The 25,455-nt window shown below is 45.9% G+C and overlaps 1 protein-coding gene across 1 annotated transcript in view; it reads right to left on the bottom strand.

The window, feature by feature from the left end:
• GLT8D1 (glycosyltransferase 8 domain containing 1) overlaps positions 1-19,677 on the bottom strand; it is a 26,527-nt gene extending 6,850 nt beyond the window's left edge. The window contains exons 1-8 of the mRNA XM_073574308.1: positions 19,493-19,677; positions 8,155-8,213; positions 7,501-7,599; positions 7,138-7,342; positions 4,503-4,608; positions 4,335-4,419; positions 3,331-3,443; positions 100-266 (exon numbers count right to left, since the gene is read on the bottom strand). Of these exons, the coding sequence (XP_073430409.1) occupies positions 100-266; positions 3,331-3,443; positions 4,335-4,419; positions 4,503-4,608; positions 7,138-7,342; positions 7,501-7,599; positions 8,155-8,170 (791 nt within the window). The 5' untranslated portion in view covers positions 8,171-8,213; positions 19,493-19,677. The remainder of the gene's footprint in view (positions 1-99; positions 267-3,330; positions 3,444-4,334; positions 4,420-4,502; positions 4,609-7,137; positions 7,343-7,500; positions 7,600-8,154; positions 8,214-19,492) is intronic.
• Between the last annotated feature and the right edge of the window lie 5,778 nt (positions 19,678-25,455).

Raw genomic sequence — 25,455 nt, 5'->3', positions numbered from 1 at the left:
GACAGGACACCCCCAAAACCTTCATCGAAGTGCAAAGCAATGAGGGCAACAAAGAGCAGTGTCCAAACGGACGCCTAGAAATGACACTCGATTACTTACGCAATATCCAATTCCATCCATTTTTCGATCTGTCTGGTAATATTCTGTCGCTTCCATTCGGTCAGATTGGCTACAAAAACCCCTGGGTTAAAAGAGCAGGTACTGGCTTTCATGCCCAGCTTTCTGATCGTCTCCTTCTTGTAGTCAAAATATCCGATGTAATTATACTGAAAGAGACAAAGATAATAACAATAATACATTTTATTTCTATAGCGCCGACATATTCCGCAGCACTTTACATTTCAGAGGGGACTTGTACAGACGATAGACATTACAGCATAACAATAATCACATAGATCATAGCAGATACCAAGAGGAATGAGGGCCCTGCTCGCAAGCTTACAATCTATGAGGAAAAAAAGGGAGACACAAAAGGTGGGTAGTAACAGTTGCCCTGATTGTTTGGACCAGCCATAAACACAGTGTCTGCAAATGGAGATTCTGGCTTGGCTTTTATCCTAAGTCATGTAAGAAGGCTCGTTAAAGGGTCAACATTGACTTTTAGGATTGCTACCTCCAATAGGTGGCACTAGAGTTCTAGTTCTCTTTCTCTCTGAAGAGACAATTTGCATAATTAGCATATTTCCCAGAGGAGCATTGCGGCTTTAAGTCTTCCTCACCTCAACATGCTTAGCATGTCACTCTCCATAAGGAGAAATGATACTTCTTGGATATCGGTCAGACGCCTCTCTCACAGCCAAACCAGATCTCCCACTTTGCACTGATGAGGGGCAGTACCCCGAAACACAGTGTCTGCAAATGGAGATTCTGGCTTGGCTTTTATCCTAAGTCATGTAAGAAGGTTCGTTAAAGGGTCAACATTGACTTTTAGGATTGCTACCTCCAATAGATGGCACTAGAGTTCTAGTTCTCTTCCTCTCTGAAGAGACAATTTGCATAATGTTAAGTGTGTAACAGTACAGACACAGAGGACTAATGGATGCATAAAGAATGTGGGAACATGATGCAGGGAATCTGGTTATGGTAAAACTTTTGGCTGTGCCACATAGGGATAGATTAGGTTAATGTGTTGAGGCGATAGGCCAGTCTGAAAAAATGCGTTTTCAGGGCACGCTTAAAATTGTGGGGATTCCGGACTTAATCGTATTGACCTGGGAAGTGCATTCCAAAGAATTAGCGCAGCACGTATAAAGTCTTGGAGACGGGAGTGGGAGGTTCTGATTATTGAGGATGCTAACCTCAGGTCATCAGCAGAACGGAGGGCGCGGGTAGGGTGGTATACTGAAACAAGGGAGGAGATGTAGGGTGGTGCTGAGCCATGAAGGGCTTTGTGGGTGAGGGTAATAAGTTTGTACTGGATTCTGGAGTGAATGGGTAGCCAGTGTAATGACTGGCACAAGGTAGAGGCATCGGTGTAACGATTGGTGAGGAATATGATCCTGGCTGCAGCAGTCAAGACAGATTGGAGGGTGGAGAGTTTGGTGAGAGGGAGACCGATTAGAAGAGAGTTACAATAGTCCAGACGAGAATGAATAAGAGAAACAGTAAGAGTTTTTGCGGAGTCAAACGTAAGAAAAGGTCGAATTCTAGAAATGTTTTTGAGGTGCAGATAACAAGAGCGAGCCAGTGATCGAATGTGGGGGGCAAAGGAAAGCTCGGAGTCAAGTATGACCCCAAGACAGCGGGCATGTTGCTGGGGAGTAATAGTGGAACCACACACGGAAATGGCAACTTTGGGTATAGGTACATTAGTAGCGGGAGGAAACACCAGGAGTTCAGTCTTTGACAGGTTCAGTTTCAGATATAGTGAGGAAAGAGGGTGCCATCACTTTCACTTATTGCCCAAGACAATCTGTAGGAGAGGTCATCAATATCAGCTCTCTGGGGTCCATCATCCCACCAATCAGCAGGCATCTGCTCCAGCAGTGGCCGGAGGTGAGCAGTCTATGATGTTGCGCTCCATACACTGTGTATACCCGACCACTGCTGAAGCAGATATTAGCTCATCAGTGGGGGGGCCGAGTGTCCAACCCCAACCAATCTCATATTGATGACCTATCCTGCAGATGTAGAGCATCAATGTTAGTCATGAATGACCCCTTTTACATACATACATATATCCCATGACATTGGTTTTGTATTATTAAGAATAAATGGCAGCTCTGTATGGGAAAGTCATTAGAAGGCGTGGGCACTTTTTCCACTTCTTTATAAATTAAAGAAAAAACTCTGCACTATTTAGTATTAGGCTGTGTTCACACCATGCATTTTTGCTGCTTTTTTCTTGAATTCATTTAATTAAATTGGGGACAAATGACACATATGAGCGGCACAAAAAAAATACAGCAAAACTTGCTTTTTAAAAAAAGAGCTTCTTTACTGCCAAGAGAGCATAAAAAAAAAGCACACAGCAAAAACGCAACGTGTAAACATAGTCCTATTCTTTACAGAGTTGCACACTTCTCTTCATTTTAAATATTTATGCATTATTAGTAGTTTGCAACTCATTTTCGGTAATGGGAATTCCAGAACTGTATTTTATGTGGGGTCTTTTGTGACCATATATAACCTGGCATAGGTAAAGGAGTTCTATGATGAAATATTGCTTTCTAGCTAGAATTAGGAAGGGTCAAGCGAATGTGCTGGGATAAGGTGTTATCTGAGCATGCTTGGGGGTAACCGAGTGCCTTCGGTGTGCTTCAAAAATATGTTTGAGTCCCCGCGGCTGTTCAACAGTCGCAACACGTGCAGGGATTGCCTGTTTGTTAGGAAACCCCTGCATGTGCTACAGCCGTAGGATGGATGAGTATTCCATTTTTTTTTTTTTGCCTTTTTATTTAGCGCTAATTTTGATAGCTTTTACAAGGGGGCAGGTCTCACAAAGTAGTAATGTAGAGCAGCCTAAAGTCACACCCCCAGAAAATTTAGTAAGTCACACCCCCTTGGCAAAGTCTAGAAAAATTAGCACTAAATAAAAAGGCTCATATCTCTGAAACTGTATGTCGGATTTACAAATAAAAATAAAAAAGAGAAATGAATACTCATGGGAGCCGCAGGAATAAAATAAAAGCAAACAACACTCCTCCAGACAGGTCCTTCTTAAAGAATAAGTTAATTTCATCCTCCACTTTTTTTCCTCCTCTCCCGCCAGTCCGCCAGTCTTGTGTTTTCTTTCTATGTTCATTGTTATATGATCTATTAACATATAGAATTTATTTATCGGACTTATGGTCACTATACAGGACCAAGATATATGGAGGGTTATTATACCTGACTACCAGCTCCTCTGACCAGGTATTTCGAGGTGACCGAATCACAATCTTCAGAGAACGCTGCTGCGAATCCCACTTTTATTGGGGTTTTGTAGAGTTCCAGAATGTCCCCTATATGGAACACGCATCAGATTAGAAAAAGAGAAAAATACAAATAAAAAGTTCCATTATCTACACAAGGCAATCACAATCAACATTACTCTAAATCTGGATGTCGTGATAAAAAAACCTGTCACTTAAAAAAATATTATTAACCTGCAGATATGGGGTTAATCATCAGGTTTTTAGTGTTTTGAAGCTACTCGGCCGGGAAGAAATTAACTTTATTCCTCCGGGCAGCCTCGGGCTTTCAGTGACAGAGGCGCGTCAGGTGTGGCTACAGTCACCACTCAGGGCACAGTGAGCAGTGGCTGTAACCTCGCCCAGGCACTGATTGACAGTAGACTCCGCATTACAGCCGGCTTTCAGTCATTGTTGGGGCACTCACTATGTACTGAGCGGCGACTGTAGCTGCACTGGCTGCGCCTCTATGACTGAAAGCCCAATAGTAGCACTGGGAAGACATGAAATAAAGGTAATATGTATTTACCCCTGCAGTTTTATCTACTGGCAAGTTGTTTAATTCAATAAAATTGTATTTTCTTAATTTTTTGGTAAAATATTTTGTTTTTATATTATGGGGTAATTGTGCGCATTTTTTTCATTTTTGATTTGTAATCTCTATGACTAAAAGTCAGGGGCAGTCAAGGTAGAATAAAGCTAATTTACTCCTGGCAGAGGGGCTCTCAGAAAACGTTATTAACCTGCAGTTTAACCTTGATATCTTCAGGTTAATGACATTTCTTTTTTTACAGCATGTTCCCTTTCAAGTATTTTTTAGGTCTCTAACTAACCTTTATGGGAGTGCAACTGCTCATGGAAGGTGCTGTGCCTTAAAAATACCATTGAGCTTAATCATTTTTATAGACTGAAATACCCAAAAAGTGAGACAGAATACTTTACCTTGAACTATAATATCATCATCCAGATATATGATTTTATCTACTCCAGGGACCAAATCAGGAAGGTAGAACCGTGCAAACGTTAACTAAGGAGGAAAGAATACAAGTGATGATATGACTAAAACCAAATAATATATATGTCCTCGTAAAGTAATCTTCATTTACTTACTGGTTTTAAGCGCTCATCCACTCTTATTTTCCCCTCAAGGACCTGAGGGTCGAAGTCCAGAATTTTATATCTGACATTTTTAAGCTTAGAGTCCATAAGCCAGGTCCTGAAGGAAGGAAAGAAAAATGATTACCAAACTTCTGCTCGAATTTCAGATATATCAGCTGTGGAGTCGGTAAGACAAACCACTGACTCCGACTCCACAGCGCTGGTCACTACTGAGCATGTACATAAAGTGCAGCACAGATTCATCTCCACTACGACTCCACAGCACTGGTCACTACTGAGCATGTACATAAAGTGTAGCACAGATTCATCTCATCCATGACCCCACAGCACTGGTCACTACTGAGCATGTACATAAAGTGCAGCACAGATTAATCTCATCTATGACCCCACAGCACTGGTCACTACTGAGCATGTACATAAAGTGCAGCACAGATTCATCTCCACTACGACCCCACAGCACTGGTCACTATTGAGCATGTACATAAAGTGCAGCACAGATTAATCTCATCTATGACCCCACAGCACTGGTCACTACTGAGCATGTACATAAAGTGCAGCACAGATTCATCTCCACTATGACCCCACAGCACTGGTCACTACTGAGCATGTACATAAAGTGCAGCACAGATTCATCTCCACTACGACTCCACAGCACTGGTCACTGCTGAGCATGTACATAAAGTGCAGCACAGATTCATCTCAACTACGACCCCACAGCACTGGTCATTACTGAGCATGTACATAAAGTGCAGAACAGATTCATCTCATCTACGACCCCACAGTACTGGTCACTACTGAGCATGTACATAAAGTGCAGCACAGATTCATCTCCACTAAAAGCAGAGAGCCTTATATCAGGAACAGAACAGACATTTATAGGACAATTCATCATAGCTTTCCAAAATTCTTATGAAAACATTTACAACACATCCTGCACTGAACTACTGAACTCAATTTATTACATATTTTAGGAGTCAGAGTCAGTCCATAATATACAGACTCCATCAAAGTGGACACCGACTCCACAGCCTTGTTCATCAGTGTATGGTAGTTTGTGCATTGATCAAATAATTAAGAGAACACCTCCATATCAGTGAATAACCCAAGTCAATTAGCTTCAAGGACATAAATCTGACCAGTTAGGAAGCAGAAGTGATTGGGAATACACTTTACCTGCTTTGGTGCAAATGAAAGTGACTACAGAAGCACTGGAGAAGCAGCCGCAAGACACCCCCCCCCCCAAAAAAAAGGGAATGGTTGTGCAGGTGCTGGGCAAAGGCAATTTCTCTTTCCTTTGCCTTTCTAATTCTTCTCTAACGTCTGTCGTTCCTGGTAGCATAAGGTGGTACCTGCAGCTTATTCAGGTTGCACAGAGAGTGTAGCTCCTCCAGGATGGCACATCCATTTGTGCCATCTCAAGGTTTGGTGTGTCTCCCAGGACAGTCTCAAAAGCATGGAGCAGACACCAGGGAACTGGACATGGCTGTAGAAGGGCATGAACCAGGTATCTGCTCCTTTGAGCATGGAGGAACAGAAGGGGCACTGCCACAGCGATGCAAAATTACATCCAGCGGATACTGGCGCGCATTCTTCTTATCAAACTATGAAAACCGGACTCCATCATCCATCAGGACGTCCTACAATAAGACCTGTGTTCACACCTCAGCACCGTGCAGCTCAATTGGCATCTATAATTGACAAATCTGCCATAGGGGCTGAATCTTTACAAAGGAAAGCAGGTTCATACTAAGCCCACATGACAGGGAAGTCTGGGGATGCTGTGGTGAACTTTATGCTGCCTGCAGCATCATCCAGCATGACTAGTTTGGTGGTGGGTCAGTGATGGCCTGGGGAGGCATACGATTGGAGGGTCATACAAAGTCCACATAATAGTCAACGTACCCTGACGGATGCTAAGCACTGGGATAAAATTCCGGGAGCCATTGTCAGACCTTACGCTAGGGTAGTGATCCCTGGGTTCCTCTTGGTATAGGACAACGCTTGACCTCAAGTGGACAGAGTGTGTTGGCAGTTCCTGGATGACAAAGCCATTCATGCCAATGACTGGGCCTCATGCTCCTTAGACCTGAATCCAGTTGAGAAATCCTGGGATATTTTGCATCAATGCATCTCATGATGTGCCAGATTATCCAGGAGCTCAGTGATGACCTGATCTAATTCTGTTAGGAGATCCTCCAAAACTCCATCCACCATCTCATTAAGATCATGCCCAGATATTGTACAGGAACGTGGGGGGGCCACACAAACCACTGAGACACACTACGAGTTGCCATCATGAATTTTTACAGAATGGTCTGCCCGTGATTTCAATTTTTTGCTTTTCGTATGATTTGGAATCCAATCCTCATTGGATGATGATTGTGGTTTCCATTGACCTCTGATTACACAATTTATATCAGTAAATAATTTTCAACTTCAATCTTTTCTTCACCGAGATCCGATGTGCGATTTACGCATTCCCTAATTTTTGAGCAGTACAGTTTTAAGGGTTTATTTCTACGTTTTAGCTCTTAAAAATGTGTCACATGAATCCAATCCTGCAATAAATGGTTGTGATAAACCCCAGGGACCTAACCCCAATCCTCCCAGGCGGAGACAGTTATACCTGAGATGTTCCTTGGTATCATTCATAGTCACAATGTAGAAAGTGACACTGGACTGTGTATTACTGGAAACACTGTTTATTGCCGCAATGACGCCTCCGAGTCGGCTTTCTACGGCAGTAATAACCACAGGGACCTCCACTTTATTCTTCTCCTCTGGAGCCTCAGGGAGGAAATCAATACGCTGAAACCCGACAGGGCTGGCATCTAGGCAAGAAAAAGATGGTAGATATGGAAAATCAGCTGAGGGCAAAGGTGTAGATGGGAAAAACTTCAGAAGCCGAATCCAAAAAATACAGAATACAGTTCTAGTAAATGCCGGAAAAAAAACATAAATTCAGAGATGTTTCTGAAAATGTTCTCACCTGAGCTCTGCCTCTTTAATATATCGCTCAGGCCCAGCAGATTATGGTGCAGGACGATGAGGAAGATGACCGCCGCCAATACTACAATCACTATATTTACTAGGAGATAGGAGTTTATAGATGTAAGTGTGTAATTCAGACAAGCATGTAATTCACCATTAACCCTAATAATTCTGATTTTAAAGGGTTTATCCAGGACTATTTAATTTATTTTTTCACTATTGTCCTAAGAACTAACAGGCCGGTAGTAGCTACCTGCCTGCCTGTTGTGCCCGGCGGCAACTACTGTTGTCACTGACAACTCGTGCCGGCGATGCTATGTTTTCCGTCGACAGAGCAGCAGCTTCTATTTTGCCCTGCTGAAAAGGCGTGATTGCTGTTGTCATGCTGATTGACAGCAGGGAGCCGGCAGTCAATCAGCATGACATCGCCAGTCACGCTCCTTCAATAGGCTTCCTCTTCCGGGCTGCTCTGTTGACATGAAGCAGTAGAATCGCCGGCAGAAGCGGCCAATGACTGCAGCGTAAACCGGGCAAGTAGTTGGCGTTAGTTCTTAAGACCACAGTTATAAAACACAACTGTCCTGAACAACCCCTTTAAACAATACAATAACAAATCAATAAACTTCAGAAAAATATGTAAACATTTTTTTACCTTTGCGGCATGACATTTTGGATGATTACGTTTGGTCAGTTTATGGTTAATTTTCTATCCTGCAATGCAAAAAAACCCAAAAAAAAACGTTGGTATCTTCACAATAGTTAACAGTTTAGAAAAATCAGCTCTACTTGTATTCCATACGAAATAATCCTGGAACGTCTTATTCTAGAACCTTGCATTGTGATGTCCCTCTGTTATTCCTCCTGAAAATGTGGGACTAAACCAACAACTAACGACTGTCTGGTATATTCCAATCAAGGTTGACTGTGTCACAGTTCATAGGAAAAAAACAATTAAAAATGGAAACATATTCATTTCCAAAAGGAAAAACAAAACAATAAAGAATTCTAATAGAGAAAGGTTATGGTGAAATAGCGGAATTCCATAAATGTTTGAAAATCCCATAAAATTGGAAAGATATTGGTCCAACAGGTGGGAATTGCATTTGTGAGACATTTATGAAATATTGAGAATGCCCCTTTATGCTTTGGACAAGTATTTGTGATATTGGGTTGTGTACTCTTATTGGGTTTATTTCTCTTTTTTGCACTTGTTGGTAAAGTGAAGCTCTGCCCTGAAGTTCAGGTGAGCTCTCCACTGTATTAGGCCATGTTCAGATTGACCAGTTTTCTACTGAGTTCCAGTGCATATTCCGCACAAATCCATGTGAACAGAGCACAAACACACCGTTCACCTGTAATATTTTTCCACTATGACTACCAAGGAAGAGTCAGATGCTGTAAAACACAGACGAGGAAAGCAACACAACGCTGGACTGGCCGTCGGCTCTCCCGACCCGAGCATGACAGCTGCACAGAAATACATGGTGTCACGCTGGGGTCGGGAGAGCCGACAGCCAGTCCGAGCATTGTGTTGTGACCCCCGTCCCAGTTATACGGCCATCTGACAGCGCCCCTAAGCGTGCATTAAGAGTTCGCTATCAATCATCAAGTAGGATCACCCATGGGTTTATATAAAGAAATGACACGATATACTGATCTTTTCCCACAACACTGCACTAGTAAACGCTCACTCTTCTGCTCCATAACAGGCTGCCCGCAGCTACAGCATCTTCTTGAAAGTGAAAAAATGGCCAAAAACAAAGTTTTAAAGGGAATCTGTCAGCAGATTTTTGCTGTTACCCCACCTGAGAACAGTATATCACAGAGACCCTGATTCCAGTGAAGTGTCTCTTACTGGGCTGCTTGCTGTAGTTTTTATACAATCATTGTTTTATCATCAGGAGATTATGACTAGAGGACTAGTAATGCTGCTGCTATTCAGTGCAGGATACACAACCAAGCCCCCACCAATGATTGGCAGTGTTCTGCCTATGCGCAGTGTACAGAGAAAGCTGTCAATAAGTGGAGTAGGCCGGGTTATACAGAGATTAGGATTCAGAGAACGCAGAGACTGCTGTAGACATATTGACACAACACTGGAATCAGGGTCTCTGTCTCTACATTATGTTGCTCTCACATGCTGTAGCAAAAACCTGGTAACAGATTCGCCTTTAAATCAGTCACGGGGGTTTTGCTACTTCATCTGATAGCAGCATAATGTAGGGGCAGAGACACTGATTCCAGGATTGTATCAAAGTTATGACACAATCACAGTTTATCTGCTGCACATCTAGCAGTTCTCTGAATGCCGAGCTCTGTATTACCCCGCCCACAACAATGATTGGCAGCGTTCTGTGTACACTGTGCATAGACAGAAAAGGAGATTTTAGTGTACTCACCGTAAAATCTCTTTCTCTTAGCCTCTAATTGGGGGACACAAGACCTTGGGTGTTATGCTTTCTGTCCACTAGGAGGCGACACTATGCTTAATCTGAAAAAGATTTGGCTCTGGCTCCTCCTCCACAGTTTACACCCCTGGGCGGCATCCGCCTTACCTCAGTTTTTGTACCCAAGCAGTAGGAGGAGATAACAAATCCAACATAACCAAGCCTATAAACAAAGGCTACTATGTACAGCTCAAGGAACAATATGAGTACCCAACATAATAACAGCCCGCAAGGGCAACAGGGTGGGAGCTGTGTCCCCCAGTTAGAGGCTAAGAGAAAGAGATTTTACGGTGAGTACACAAAAATCTCCTTTACTCTGTCGCCTCATTGGGGAACACAAGACCTTGGGACATCCCAAAGCAGTCCCTGGGTGGGAAGCAATGGACGAATATTGTGCTGACAGGTCCCTAGACTTGGGACACTGCCGCCTGCAGTACCCGTCTACCCAGACTCACTTCCACTGAGGACTGAGTATGCACACTGTATTGTTTTGTAAACGTGTGTAAGCTAGTCCAAGTGGCCGCTTTACACACGTGTTGTGCTGAAGCCTGGCGTCGAATGGCCCAGGAGGCTCCTACCGCCCGTGTGGAATGTGCCGTGATACCGGCCGGAATAGGAGAAATGTTTAGGCGGTAGGCGTCATGGATGGTGGACCTGATCCACCTGGCAAGGGTAGCTTTTGAAGCCGGTAAACCCGTGCGAATGCCTTCTGGAATAAGGAAAAAAAAAGGAATCAGACTTCCGGAAGGGTGGAGTCCTAGACACACACATACGCAATGCCCTGGCAAGGTCAAGCGTATGCAGGGCCCTCTCCACTCTATGAACCGGAGCCGGGCAAAGGGTCGGTAATGAGATGCCCTCATTGAGGTGGAAATCAGACACAACCTTTGGAAGGAAGGATGGAACTGTACGGAGAACCACCTTGTCCTGGTGGAAGAATAGGAAAAGCTGTTTGCAGGAGAGCGCTGACAGCTCAGACACCCTGCGTAGCGAGGTGATTGCCACGAGGAAGACCACCTTTTGTGATAAAACTCAAAGTGGAACTTCCTTAAGAGGTTGAAAAGGAGGTGCCTGTAGAGAAGTTAGGACCAAATTAAGGTCCCACGTATCCAGTGGACGTCTGTAAGGAGGGACCAATCTGGAGACTCCCTGAAGAAACGTCCTGACTTGTGGTTTGTTAGCAATACGCTTCTGAAAGAGCACTGAAAGCGCTGACACCTGACCCTTAAGCGATCTTAAGGATAGGCCGGCGTCCAGACCTGATTGAAGGAAACCAAGAACTTTCGGAAGAGAGTAAGGGAACGGAATTCGCCCGCGAGAGTCGCACCAAGTAAAATACGTTTTCCGGGTACGATAATAAACTTTGGCGGAAGCTGGTTTCCGTGCCCTGATCATGGTTCTAATGACGTCTGGAGCAAACCCTGCCTGGGTTAAAACTCAGGTTTCAAGGACCACGCCGTCAAATTGAGAGTCCCTAAATTCTGGTGGTAGAACAGGCCGTGAGACAGGGGATCGGGACGGTCTGGAAGACGCCAAGGGGTGTCTGCTGTAAGCTGAAGGATGTCGGCGTACCATGTACGTCTGGGCCAGTCCGGCGCAATTAGGATGGTCGGAACTCCTTCCTGTTTGATCTTCCTCATGACTCTGGCCATCAGGGGAAGAGGTGGGAAAAAGTACAGAAGCTGGAACTAAGTCCAGTCCGGAACCAGGGCATCTGCCCCGAGCAACCTCGGACCGTGTGTCCTTGCCATGAAAATGGAGACGTTGGCATTGAGATGAGATGCGATTAGGTCCACGTCCGGAGTCCCCCCAGCGATAACAGATCCGACGAAAGATTTTGGGATGGAGAGACCACTCCCCCGAGTCCATTTCCTGTCTGATGAGGTAGTCGGCTTCCCAGTTGTCCACACCCGGACTGTGGACGACTGAGAGTACTGATTTCTTGTTTTCTGCCCAGCGAAGGAGACGCGCCACATCTCTCATTGCCTGGGCACTGCGAGTCCCACCTTGGTGGTTCACATATGCCACTGCCGTGGCATTGTCCGACTGCACTCTGATGTGAGAGGCCTTCAGCAGATGGCAAAAAACTTTTAGCGCCAGGAAGATAGCTCGTATCTCCAGAATGTTGATGGGCATGGTCGCTTCTATTGGAGACCACGTGCCCTGTGAAGTAGGTGCACTGCACCCCATCCTGTTAGACTCGCATCGGTGGTCAGGACTTTCCATCGACTGGGAAGAAAGAATTTTCCTTTGGCCAGTACAGGTGGATTGAGCCACCAGTACAGTGATTTCCTGGTTGACTCCGTCAGTCGGAACTCCCTTTCGAGGGAGAAAGGGTTCCTGTCCCAGGATCTGAGAATGGCTAGTTGAAGAGGTCTGAGGTGGAACTGGGCAAATGGTACCACCTCCATTGCTGCTGCCATCCTGCTAAGGAGTCTCCTGGCAAACCGAAGAGATCGGCAAGGTATGTGGATTAACATGCGAACTGCACAGCGGATAGCTTGTACCTTGTCCTTGGGAAGGTGTACCAGACCCCTGGAGGTATCGAATAGGATCCCTAGGAAGATCAGTGACTGACTCGGGAGTAGTTGACGACTTCTTAAAGTTGACTAGCCAGCCTAGACTAGTTAGTGTGTTGATCGTGATCGAGACGCTGTCTTCGCAGTCTTTGACAGTAGGTGCCTTGATGAGTAGATCATCCAGACATGGGACGACCACAATGCCTCTGGAGTGTAGGACATCCATGGTGGCTGCCATAACCTTGGTGAATGTTCTGGCAGCCGTGGCTAATCCGAAAGGCAAAGCCACGAACTGGTACTGATTCTGCCCTATTGTGAACCTGAGAGATCTTTGATGAGCAGGCGCAATAGGGATGTGCAGGTATGCCTCTTGTATGTCTATGGAGGCGAGATATTCTCCCTGTTCCATAGCCGCAATGATGGATTGAAGGGACACCATGCGAAACTGCCGAACTCTTACAAACTTTTTGAGTTGCGTTAGGTCCAGGAATTGGCCGAACGCTGCCTCCCTTTTTCGGAACCACGAATAGGTTGTAGTAGAGTCCTCGGAATCTCTCGTTTTCGGGAACCCGTATTATGACTCCTGCTTGAAAGAGAGAGAGACACTATTTCCTTGACCCACCTGTCCTCTGTAATAGGCAGCCAGACTTGCTGAAAGATTAAAAGTCGACCGCCTACAGGTGGGGTGTCTTCCGTATTTCGTGAGTCATGACGAGGAGAAATTCTGGAATTTCCCTCCTTTGGGCTTTGCCTGGCCTGATGTTGACCGCCAATTCTTGTCCGTCCTCTGTGCGGTCCTTTGGTTGTCCCTTTGAGGGGGAACGGTTGTAATTCTGTGAAGGACGTGAAGCGGAATAGCCTGAGGAGTTCCGAAAAGACCGGAACCTAGCCTGGTTACGTCGCTTAAACGTACGTTTAGGTTGCGGTTGGGGAAGAAAGGTACTCTTACCCCCCGTGGCATTGGAAATCATCTTGTCTAATTTTTCCCCGAAAAAAATCTCCCACTGATGTACAGGAGATCCGTAAGAGGCTTGTCTGAAGACGCGTCCGCTTCCCATTCTCACAGCCAGAGGATACGTCTGATTGTAATTACATTCGCTGCTATACCTGCTATACCTGCTACGCCTCTTGCAGAATCAAAAGCTGCAAGGCGTATGTAATCTGCCACCACCGCTATGTGAACTAGTTGATCGAACATCTGAGGAGCAGACTTTTGGAGGCTCTCCTGCAATCTTTTGGCCCATTCCAGAATGGCCGTGGCTGCCCACGTTGAGGTGAACGCGGGAGCCAGGGAGGCTCCTGCAGCCTCAAAAATTGAACGAGCCATGCGCTCAACCTGCCGATCTGCTGTATCCTTCAGGGTTGAGCTATCTGGCAGTGAGAGGAGAGACTGTGCTGCAAGCTTAGAGATAGGGGGATCGATTTCCGGTGGATCTGTCCACTTCTTGGTCTTTTTGAGAAAAAAAGAGTATCTAGCCCTTTTTTACGGTTTTATTTACGGTTGGCGAATTTTTTGGCAGGCTGCGAAAAATGCTTATCAAGGATGTCCTGAAAGCTTGGGTGATCAGAAAAAAACTTTAGGGACTTCAGGGACCCCTCAAAACAGATCTTATGTTTTGGGGGTTCTTGGGGAGCATTGGATAAAACCAGCACCCGATGAATAGAAGTGATAATGTCCTCAACTAGCGCTGTATTGCTAGGAGGACAAGGAGCCTGAGACTCCTATGTTTGCTTTTCTGATTCGGAGTCACAGATGCCCTCTGTATCCTGCGCATCGCTGAGGCGTTGCCTGGAGGGTGATCTGGACCGCCACTTTTCCATGCCCGAAGATTTCTGTGGAGATCTGCTGCGCCCGTCTCTGGAACGAGACGGTCTAGGAGACCTAGAATTACGGTGTCTCTGCCTAGAGCGGGACGACCGTGAGCCATGGGAGGACGTAGCTGAACGTGACCTATGAGGCCGTTCACTACTAGCATTGCCAGGGACTGCCTGTCCGCTTATAGCTGGGATATGACCCTGCATAGCCTGAAGCAATGTGGAAGTCAGCGTATCTATGGACTGTGACATAGATGCGGCCCATACCGGCATGTCAGTGGAGTTGAAACAGTGACAGGAGCCTCTTGGGGCACTGACCCAGCATTTTGGGAACAACTCTAGCAGTACGGTGCATGTTGCCACTGGGAAGATTGGCTTTGCAGGCTGAACAGACTGCGTAACAGCAGATAAACCTGTCTTTTTTTTTTTCTTCTTCTTTCGGACCTGGAGACCGACATAGTGCACTGAGTGCCGGCAGGTTATTCTGACCAAAAACCTTACAGGGGTGGCTATGCAGAGGAGCGCTATAGGGAACCTATAGGGAGTCTGCGTCCACAGCAGGATAATATCCTGCTGTGCCTTACCCCACCGGTGTGCTCCTAGATCCGGCGCCAGCAGAAAAACTTCGGTTCTGCGCCCCCTGGAGACTGTGCAGTGTTCTTGAGCAATATAGCAGCGCTGCTGTCTTCCCTGAGGTAAAGAGGTGGGAGGGAGGAGGGGCGGAGAGCAGAAAAAGGGCGCGCAGACAGGCAAAACCGCGCCTTCCCGGCTCGATCCGCCCCCTGTATGACGCTGTGCAGCGTCATTATCATCATCCAGGGGGGCAGGCCGGGGGCGGTAACAAGGGCGGCGGCTTCGGCTTAGGCCGAAGCCGCGGTCTAAAGTACAAAATCCTGCCCGGGAAGGTCTCCAGAGCGGCGCGGTAGTCCGGAGGGGGGCAGAAAACGAACCAAAACCCCCCCCGGATGAGTGCCATATCGCCCGGGCGCCCCTATATACGCAGCGCAGCCCTGTGAAGGGTCTTTTTGACCCCTTTAGAGGGTTGACGCTGCCGCAGGGACAGGAATCCCTGCATACTGTGGCCCAAATATGGCAGCCCCCGGCCCCATAGCAGACCACAGCAGTGCTGGGGCTACAATAAAGTTAGCGCTGCGAACGCAGCTCCTACCTGCGGCGTCTCAACCTAACATCCCTAAAGGGGGTTAGGGAGGGCGCTTCACCGCCATCAGGAGGAATTCTTCCTCACCTCAGCCTCAACCCAAAAGGCCCAGGGCCTGGGGAAGGAGGGGGGTTCTCGACCTCGAACCATGCACCCGAAGGGCTGGGGAGGGAGCGACATGGGGAAGAGCCATCTCTATCTCAACCGGGTACCGCTAAAAAGAGGACCGAGGAGGGAGCCATGCCGGGAGTCTCAGAGAGACCCTCTTTTCTTCATTTGTGTCAAGAAGAATCTTCTTATGGTGTAAGGCGGATGCCGCCCAGGGGTGTATACTGTGGAGGAGGAGCCAGAGCCAAATCTTTTTCAGATTAAGCATAGTGTCGCCTCCTAGTGGACAGAAAGCATAACACCCAAGGTCTTGTGTCCCCCAATGAGGCGACAGAGTAAACTGCCAATCAATGGTGGAGGTGGGGGTTGGACTAAGAGGTGCAAGACACCTAGTCCTGTAGTGATAATCTCCTCCAGATAAAACACTGATTTCATTCATATGGTAACATGAAGCCCAATAAGTGACACATTGCTGGAATCAGGGTCTCTGCCCCTACAACATGCTGCTCTCCAGATTACATGGCAAAAACCTGCTGAAAGTTAAAAGATAATTGTCTATTAAAGAAAAAAAAAAAAAATCAATATATTGGTTTATGAAAATAAAAACTTTATGCTGCAAGGTAAATTGAAATGTCAAAATTGCATTTTTTTTGGTCACTACCACACCTCTCCAAAAATGAAATACAAAGCATTGAACGATGGCAAGGTTAAAAGTACAACGCAGCACATCTGTCGTTTGGTGCCTTTCATACGTCTGATTTTTACCTAGGACCGAGGGTCCACTGAAAATACCGGAGACGTGTCCCATTTTGATCCGAATGTCAGATCATAATCAGCAATGCAAGTCAGTGGGGTCCATGGAAAAAATATAAGACCGCAGTCGGATGACGTCCTCTTGCGGAATTTTACAAACTGTCAGGCTGAGTTCACACGTTGATTTTTTTTCGCGTTTCCGCGGCGGGTTTAACCGCGCGATTTTGCCGCGAAAACGCAAAAAATAAGCATCCCATGCATTCCTATGGGATTCCGCAATTCTGTGCTAATGCTGCGGTTTTTACCACGGCGGAATCGCTTCGCGGTAAAAACCGCAGCATGCTCATTAATTTTACGGAATCGCGGCGATCCCGCACCCATAGGAATGCATTGTTCCGCTTACTTCCCGCATGTGGCTGTGCACACCATGCGGAAGGTAAGCAGAACATTTGCGGATGGTACCCACGGTCCGGAGGAGAGGAGACTGTCCTCCGGGCTTTGGGTACCATATCCCTGTAAAAAATAGAAAATAAAAAATATTGTTATTCTTACCTTCCGACGTCCCGCACAGCCTTCCCGCCGTTCTCCACGCTCTCGTTCCCAGTAATCCTTTGCGAAAATGCCCACGATGGCGTCCGTTCTCGCGGGATCGCGGTCATTCGCGTGACGTCATCGCGGGCATTTTCGCAAAGGATTACTGGGAATGGCTGCGCGGGACGTCTGAAGGTAAGAATCACACCATTTTTTATTTTTTTTTACATTTTATCTTTTACTACTGATGCTGCATAGGCGGCCTCAGTAGTAAAAAGTTGGTCACACTTGTCAAACACTGTGTTTGATGAGTGTGACCAACCTGTCAATCAGTTCTCCAAGCGATGCTACAGATCGCTTGGAAAACGCAAGCATTTTGCAAGCTAATGACGCTTGCAAAATGCTAGTTTTTCCGCGGGAAAATTGCGGGAATTTAAAATGCGATTTTCCCGCGGAATGGAATTCCAGAATTCTCGCGGTAATTTCCGCGAGAGTTCCGGTACGTGTGAACTTAGCCTCAGAATGGAGAAGGTGGATCCATTTTTTTAAATTTCTCCACGTAGAAGAAAATCGGAGGACACTTTGACGACGCTCTGATCAGGATTGAATGAGGCCTTACGGTTGGATGGGTAAACGGGTCACGCGACATTCTAAGCCACGGTAGTAGTTACATGGACAGGATGGAACAAATACTAACTAGAAGAATCATAAAGCATGCGAATAGCCATGGATATTTATGTCTATACGTATTGTGTATTTATATATGTGTGCTCATATGTAGTATGTTTATACATTTATTTGTATGTGTGGGTGTATATAATATGTATATGTGCACATAAATATATAAACATACACTACTCACAAAACATTAGGGATATTTGGCTTTTTGGTGAAATTTTTTGATGATCCTACAATGGCCTCTATCCTTTTGAGGTGACCTTAATGTGACGTCTGTAGACTTTTGGATGCCCGTGTCCAACTGTTCAATGTTTCAGTACTTAGTGCACAACTTGCTGTTCTCTAACAAGGAGCTTAATGTCAAAATTCACAACGGGTGTTTGATCCACGAATCGGCCAATAAATGAGGGTGTTCAGTTAGAATTGATATTAAACAGTTCTCCTCATCGTGAGACCAAGATGACACCTAAGGCTACTTTCACACCACTAGCGTCCGTCGCAATGCGCAGTTTTGGAGAAAAAACGCATCCTGCAACGTTGCCCGCAGGATGTTTTTTTCTCCATAGACTTGCATTAGCGACGCATTGCGACGTATGGCCACACATCGCATCCATCGTGCGATGGATGTGTCGTGTTTTGGCGGCCGCGATGCACAGAAAAAGTTACATGTAACGTTTTTTTTTTCGTCGTGTCCGCCATTTTCGACCGCGCATGCGCGGCCGAAACTCCACCCCCTCCTCCCTGGACATTACAACGGGGCAGCGGATGCGTTGAAAAACTGCATCCGCTGCCCCGTTGTGCAAATCTTTCACAACGCGCGTCGGTACGTCGGCCCGACGCATTGCGACGGGCCCGTACCGACGCAAGTGTGAAAGTAGCCTAACCTAAATATTGACCAGCAGGACCTTGCCATTGTGAGGTCTCAAGCGGGACGTTCTCAGACGGGAGTGATCACTGAGCTTAGAGTGCCACAGAGTCATCAGCGGGATGCAACAGAGATAGAGACTGGAAGAGTCACAGAAAGGCAGAGAAGTGGACATCCTTTGGCCACATCCCACACTGAAGACCGCTTCATTGTGAATGATGGCCTCAGGAACCGGATGATGAATGCCACACAGCTCCAGGCACATGTAAAGGGAGACGAGAAGCTCCCAAGTGTCACGTCCAGGGCCAGACTGGCCACATGACAAGTTCCTGAGACACTGACATTTTTCGGGATATACCCACCGCTGCTGTTAGCTTTTGTTCCAATAAATTGTTTGAGATGAGGAAATCCACATTGCTCCTTTTATGTAAATGCCCGACTTTAATGAAAAAAAATATCACTGTAGCGGGAAATGTTTATGTTTTCCATAAATTTGGCCCAAAAGCCAAATATCCCTAACTGCTTGTGAGTACTGTATATACATACATGTAATATAGAGAGAGAGGTTGAGTATATAACAAATTTCTATACACTAGAATAATCATGAAGCAAGTAAACATGCATATAGTGTATACACACACACACAACACGTACTATATGCATGTGGGCCTATATTTATATTTGTGCCGGTATTATTATATACACATATAAAAAGCATAAAAACACACATACATAAAAATCCACACACACACACATTATCGATGTACATATACAAATACACACATACATAAATCCACATACACGATGCACATTTCACACACATTTTACAGATACATCATACAAGCACATTACACAAATATATATTCTGCACATACATTATATACATACGTATCCATATTACACACATATACATCACACAAACACATTATACACACATTACATAACACACAGATGCACATTACATATATATATACACATATGCTCATTGTACACATATACATCATACAAATACATTACATACACATTACACATATACACACATGCACATTATAGATTACACACACGTGTATATATATATACACACACACATGCACATACACTGTATATCTACACACCGTGTAGCGGCCGCAGCTCAGTCTCCGCCTCTCAGCACTAAACTCATGCAGCAGAATTGCCAACTCAACATCAGAGGTCAGCCAGCCGTGAGCCACGCCCACCACCGTCAGGTGACTAGAAGACAAGACCACGTGAGGACAACTCCGGGGAAGGGGGGGCCTGTGACCCGCGTCCTGTCAGGCGGTGTGAGGACAGCTCCGGGGGCTTGTGACCCGCGTCCTGTCAGGCGGTGTGAGGACAGCTCCGGGGGCCTGTGACCCGCGTCCTGTCAGGCGGTGTGAGGACAGCTCCGGGGGGGCCTGTGAATGGCGTCATGTCAGGGTTGAGGCTAAATCCAAGTCGGCTAAAGGACCTGGTCCTTCTGTGCACTGGGATTTAGCTTTCTCACACAGAGTCGGCTATTTCCTAGCTGGCAGAGGGACCGGGCCCTTTAGCTGACTTGGATTTCGCCTGCTCTATATAAGAATGCTGAATCCCAGGAGACAGAAGGACACTTATTGTATATAGATAGATAGGAATCCTGTCATGTCATTTTTTGCAGTAATACTGAGCCGCAGACTGGATCTGACATCTGATTACACATTTATATATATGTGACATTTATACTCTAGAATTTTCCCCTTAATTCCAGTTTGTACAATATTCTGCGCCAATCTCATCCGCCTCCTGTTTTATTTACTGGGGATCATTTTTGTAGATCACACAACCACAGATTTTTTTTCCATGCATGCACCTAGTAGTGTTTTAACCCTCGTGCGATTTTCCGTTTTTTTTTCCTTCCCATAACTTTTTTATTGTTCCATCCACATCACCGTTGGGATTTTTTTTTATTTTCGCGGGACGTTCTTATTGATACCATTTTGGCGCAGATGTCATGTTTTGATCACCTCTCATTTCATTTTATTGCAATGTTGCGGCGACCAAAAAAAAATGTTTTTATGGCTTTCGTTTTTTTCTCGTTATGCCGTTTACCGATCAGATTATTTTAGATTTTGATTAGCCAGACCTTTCTGAACACGTCAATTCCACATTTGTGGGGTTTTTTAATGGAGCAAAAAATACGTAATTATGACGTTTCAATTTTTTTTCTCGTTAAGGCCTGTTTCACACTTCAGTTGTTTGCCGTCAGTTGCAATCTGCCAAAGTGTGAAAAAACGGATCCGTTTCCGTTTTGCAACAAACGGATGCCACCGGATCCGTTTCTTGGATGGATCTGCTGCAGCCACTAAGTACTTGAAATTTAAAGGAACTGATAGAGAGAAAGAAAAAAAGCGTTACATTGTCCGTCTACTCCGGCCGGCGGACGCTAAAATTCAAACGGAACTGTCAAAAAACGGATTTGACAGACAACCATCAGTCAAAATCCGCCGCTAATGCAAGTCTATGGGGGAAAAAACGGATCCGCCAAAAAAATGGCGGATCCGTTTTTTTATAAAAACGGCAGATTTTGACTGACGTCAAATAATTGAAGTGTGAAAAGGCCTATGCCGTTTACCGATCAGATTATTTTAGATTTTGACTGATCAGACCTTTCTGAACACGTCAATTCCAAATTTGTGTATTTTTAAAATGGAGCAAAAGCGATTTTTTTGTCTTATATTTTTATGATATATGACGTAACTGAATCATGCGTTGTGAAGGGGTTACTACTATAACTGTTGGCCAAATGGACCAGGTCCTTCTGCCAACTTGAATTTAGCCTGCTCTCTGTGAGAAAGCTAAATCCTAGTTGGCTAAAGGACCATGTCCCTGTGAGTGTTAATACTAGACCTATTATGCTAAAGAACCTGGTCCTTCTGCCAGCTTGCATTTAGCCTGCTCTCTTTGAGAAAGCTAAATCCCAGTTGGCTAAAGGACCAGGTCCTTCTGCCAACTTGGATTTAGCCTGCTCTCTGGGAGAAAGCAAAATCCCAGTTGGCTAAAGGACCAGGTGCCTGTGAGTGTTTTAATACTAGACCTAGGAGGCTAAAGGACCAGGTCCTTCTGCCAACTTGAATTTAGCCTGCTCTCTGTGAGAAAGCTAAATCCCAGTCGCCTAAAGGACCAGGTCCTTGTGCCAACTTGAATTTAGCATGCTCTCTGTGAGAAAGCTAAATCCCAGTTGGCTAAAGGACCTGGTCCCTGTGAGGGTTTTAATATTAGATCTAGCAGGCTAAAGGACCAGTTCCTTAAGCCAACTTGGATTTAGCCTGCTGTCTGTGATAAAGCTAAATCATAGTTGACTAAAGGACCTGGTCCCTGTGAGGGTTTTAATATTAGATCTAGTAGGCTAAAGGACCAGGTCCTTCAGCCAACTTGGATTTAGCCTGCTCTCTGTGAGAAAGCTAAATCCCAATTGGCTAAAGGACCAGGTGCCTGTGAGTGTTTTAATACTAGACCTATTATAAAAGAAGCTGAAGGAAAAAAAGGGCGCAATAGGGTCTTATCTGGGTGGTATTGAGAATAAATGGTAGGAAGTTCACTCACCTTTTCCAGGGGAGATGAAAGCATATAATCGACTGTCAGCTGCTGCACGCCCGAAGGTCCACTCCGTGACCGCCAATGTAAATCCTCATGGATAAAATATTTTTTTTTCGGACTCACTGTGCGCTGCTTGACAAAGTTCAGTAGTACAGCATGAAGGGTTTTAACAGTTTAATTCCCAGCGCGTTTCGAAGTTTCTAATTAGAAACTTTGTGAAGCAGCGCACAGTGAGTCCGAAAAAAAAAAATATTTTATCCATGAGGATTTAATACTAGACCTGGCAGGCTAAAGGACCAGGTCCTGTGAGTTTTTAAAACTAGACCTAGGATGCTAAAGGACCAGGTCCTTCTGCCAACTTGAATTTAGCCTGCTCTCTGTGAGAAAGCTAAATCCCAGTTGGCTAAAGGACCATGTCCCTGTGAGTGTTTTAATATTAGATCTAGCAGATTAAAGGACCAGGTCCTTCAGCCAGCTTGGATTAAACCTACTCTCTGTGAGAAAGCTAAATCCTAGTTGGCTAAAGGACCAGGTCCCTGTGAGTGTTTTAATACTAGACCTAGCAGGCTAAAGGACCAGGTCCTTCTGCCAGCTTGGATTTAGCCTGCTCTCTGTGAGAAAGCTAAATCCTAGTTGGCTAAAGGACCAGGTCCCTGTGAGTGTTTTAATACTAGACCTAGCAGGCTAAAGGACCAGGTCCTTCTGCCAACTTGAATTTAGCCTGCTCTCTGTGAGAAAGCTAAATCCCAGTTGCCTAAAGGACCAGGTCCTTCAGCCAACTTGGATTTAGCCTGCTCTCTGTGAGAAAGCAAAATCCCAGTTGGCTAAAGGACCAGGTGCCTGTGAGTGTTTTAATACTAGACCTAGCAGGCTAAAGGACCAGGTCCTGTGAGTGTTTTAAAACTAGACCTAGGAGGCTAAAGGACCAGGTCCTTCTGCCAGCTTGGATTTAGCCTGCTCTCTGTGAGAAAGCTAAAACCCAGTCGCCTAAAGGACCAGGTCCTTCTGCCAACTAGAATTTAGCCTACTCTTCTGCGACAGCTAAATTCCAGTTGGCTAAAGGACCAGGTCTCTGTGAGTGTTTTAATACTAGACCTAGCAGGCTAAAGGACCAGGTCCTTCAGCCAACTTGGATTTAGCCTGCTCTCTGTGAGAAATCTAAATCCCAGTCGCCTAAAGGACCAGGTCCTTCTGCCAGCTTGAATTTAGCCTACTCTTCTGTGAGAAAACTATATCCCAGTTGGATAAAGGACCAGGTCCCTGTGTTTTAATTCTAGACCTGGCAGGCTAAAAGATCAGGTCCTTCTGCCAGTTTGGATTTAGCCTGCTCTCTGTGAGAAAGCTAAATCCTAGTTGGCTAAAGTACCAGGTCCCTGTGAGTGTTGTAATACTAGACCTAGCAGGCTAAAGGACCAGGTCCTTCTGCCAGCTTGGATTTAGCCTGCTCTCTGTGAGAAAGCTAAAACCCAGTAGCCTAAAGGACCAGGTCCTTCTGCCAACTAGAATTTAGCCTACTCTTCTGCGACAGCTAAATCCCAGTTGGCTAAAGGACCAGGTCTCTGTGAGTGATTTAATACTAGACCTAGCAGGCTAAAGGACCAGGTCCTTCAGCCAACTTGGATTTAGCCTGCTCTCTGTGAGAAATCTAAATCCCAATCGCCTAAAGGACCAGGTCCTTCTGCCAACTTGAATGTAGCCTACTCTTCTGTGAGAAAGCTATATCCCAGTTGGATAAAGGACCAGGTCCCTGTGTTTTAATTCTAGACCTGGCAGGCTAAAAGATCAGGTCCTTCTGCCAGTTTGGATTTAGCCTGCTCTCTGTGAGAAAGCTAAATCCTAGTTGGCTAAAGTACCAGGTCCCTGTGAGTATTGTAATACTAGACCTAGCAGGCTAAAGGACCAGGTCCTTCTGCCAGCTTGGATTTAGCCTGCTCTCTGTGAGAAAGCTAAAACCCAGTCGCCTAAAGGACCAGGTCCTTCTGCCAACTAGAATTTAGCCTACTCTTCTGCGACAGCTAAATCCCAGTCGCCTAAAGGACCAGGTCCCTGTGAGTGTTTTAATACTAGACCTAGCAGGCTAAAGGACCTGGTCCTTCTGTGCACTGGGATTTAGCTTTCTCACACAGAGTCGGCTATTTCCTAGCTGGCAGAGGGACCGGGCCCTTTAGCTGACTTGAATTTAGCCTGCTCTATATAAGAATGCTGAATCCCAGGAGACAGAAGGACACTTATTGTATATAGATAGATAGGAATCCTGTCATGTCATTTTTTGCAGTAATACTGAGCCGCAGACTGGATCTGACATCTGATTACACATTTATTTATATCTGACATTTATACTCTAGAATTTTCCCTTTAATTCCAGTTTGTACAATATTCTGCGCCAATCTCATCCGCGTTCCGTTTTATTTACTGGTGATCATTTTTGTAGATCACATGTAGGGTCGGTGGTGGGCCGAGCTGGGGGGGGTGGTCCCTCTTTCACAACCGCGCAGAGATGACAGAGACAAGATGGAGGCAGGTACTGGGTGCAACAGGTCCAAGTTTATTTCTTTACTTGCCGTCCGCCTGACGGCCTCCGCAGCACACCGCACGTTTCTTCACTTGTCGGCCCTCCGTTTCTAGAGCCGTTTACACACCGTACTTTTACAATAGGGACGTACATATGCGTACCGTCCCTCCTTCAGTGTTTGACGCTCCTGACAGGTCCGCAACTGTGGCCGCCCTAGGCCCAATAACCAACAGCGCTTTCACTGGTCAGTCGTCGTGTCAAATACGGTATATAGCACTCACTGCCTCGTCTCTTCTGCGGTATCTTCCTGTCAGGACCACCCCCCTGACGTTCTCTCTCCTCAGTCCCCCTGGTAAGATTCTCCTCAGAGCGCAAAGACTGTCACAGTCCTCCTGTCACCTGAGCTCCCCCTGGGGACTGGAACTTTCTGGAACCCTCCCTCAATATTTATAGCTCTCCCGGTTCCTTGAAACTGTCACTCTAACTGTCACTCCGCCTCCCATGACCAACGGTTTCTAAAGCCCTAAGCTGATGTCACGTCCTTTGCTCACACTCCACCCTGCCATCTAATGGTCATCCCAAGGTACTGCACGTCACCTACACTTTCCTAGCTGTTTCCCACTATATTACTGACACCTACCTAAACTGTGCAAACCTATCTTTCTCCATTCTGACACGTCCGTCCGTACGTCAGGTCACCTTCCCTACACTCCCCCTTCCTTTGTCCATTGTCGTCCTCGACAATCGTCAACCCTGCCTTCGTCGTTCTGAAGCTACACCTACATCCTGTTGTTGGACCAGCTGTTGAGCCACACCCACTATCTGCGGGGGCCGAACCATACTGGGAGCACTATGCTCTGAGCAGCCTACCGCTACTCACCAGCGCGCACGCCACATGACGTCTTCCAGACTGGGCAAGGTGCACCCGTATTCTCTCTACGGCGTGTATCTTTCCCCTACTCTCCCCTTCTGTTACCTTTCACTATTCGG

Source organism: Dendrobates tinctorius, unplaced genomic scaffold, assembly GCF_039654945.1.
Source record: "Dendrobates tinctorius isolate UK_male_01 unplaced genomic scaffold, ASM3965494v1 ptg000038l, whole genome shotgun sequence".
Taxonomy (NCBI): Eukaryota; Metazoa; Chordata; class Amphibia; order Anura; family Dendrobatidae; genus Dendrobates; species Dendrobates tinctorius.
This window is presented reverse-complemented; position numbering and strand designations above follow the sequence as displayed.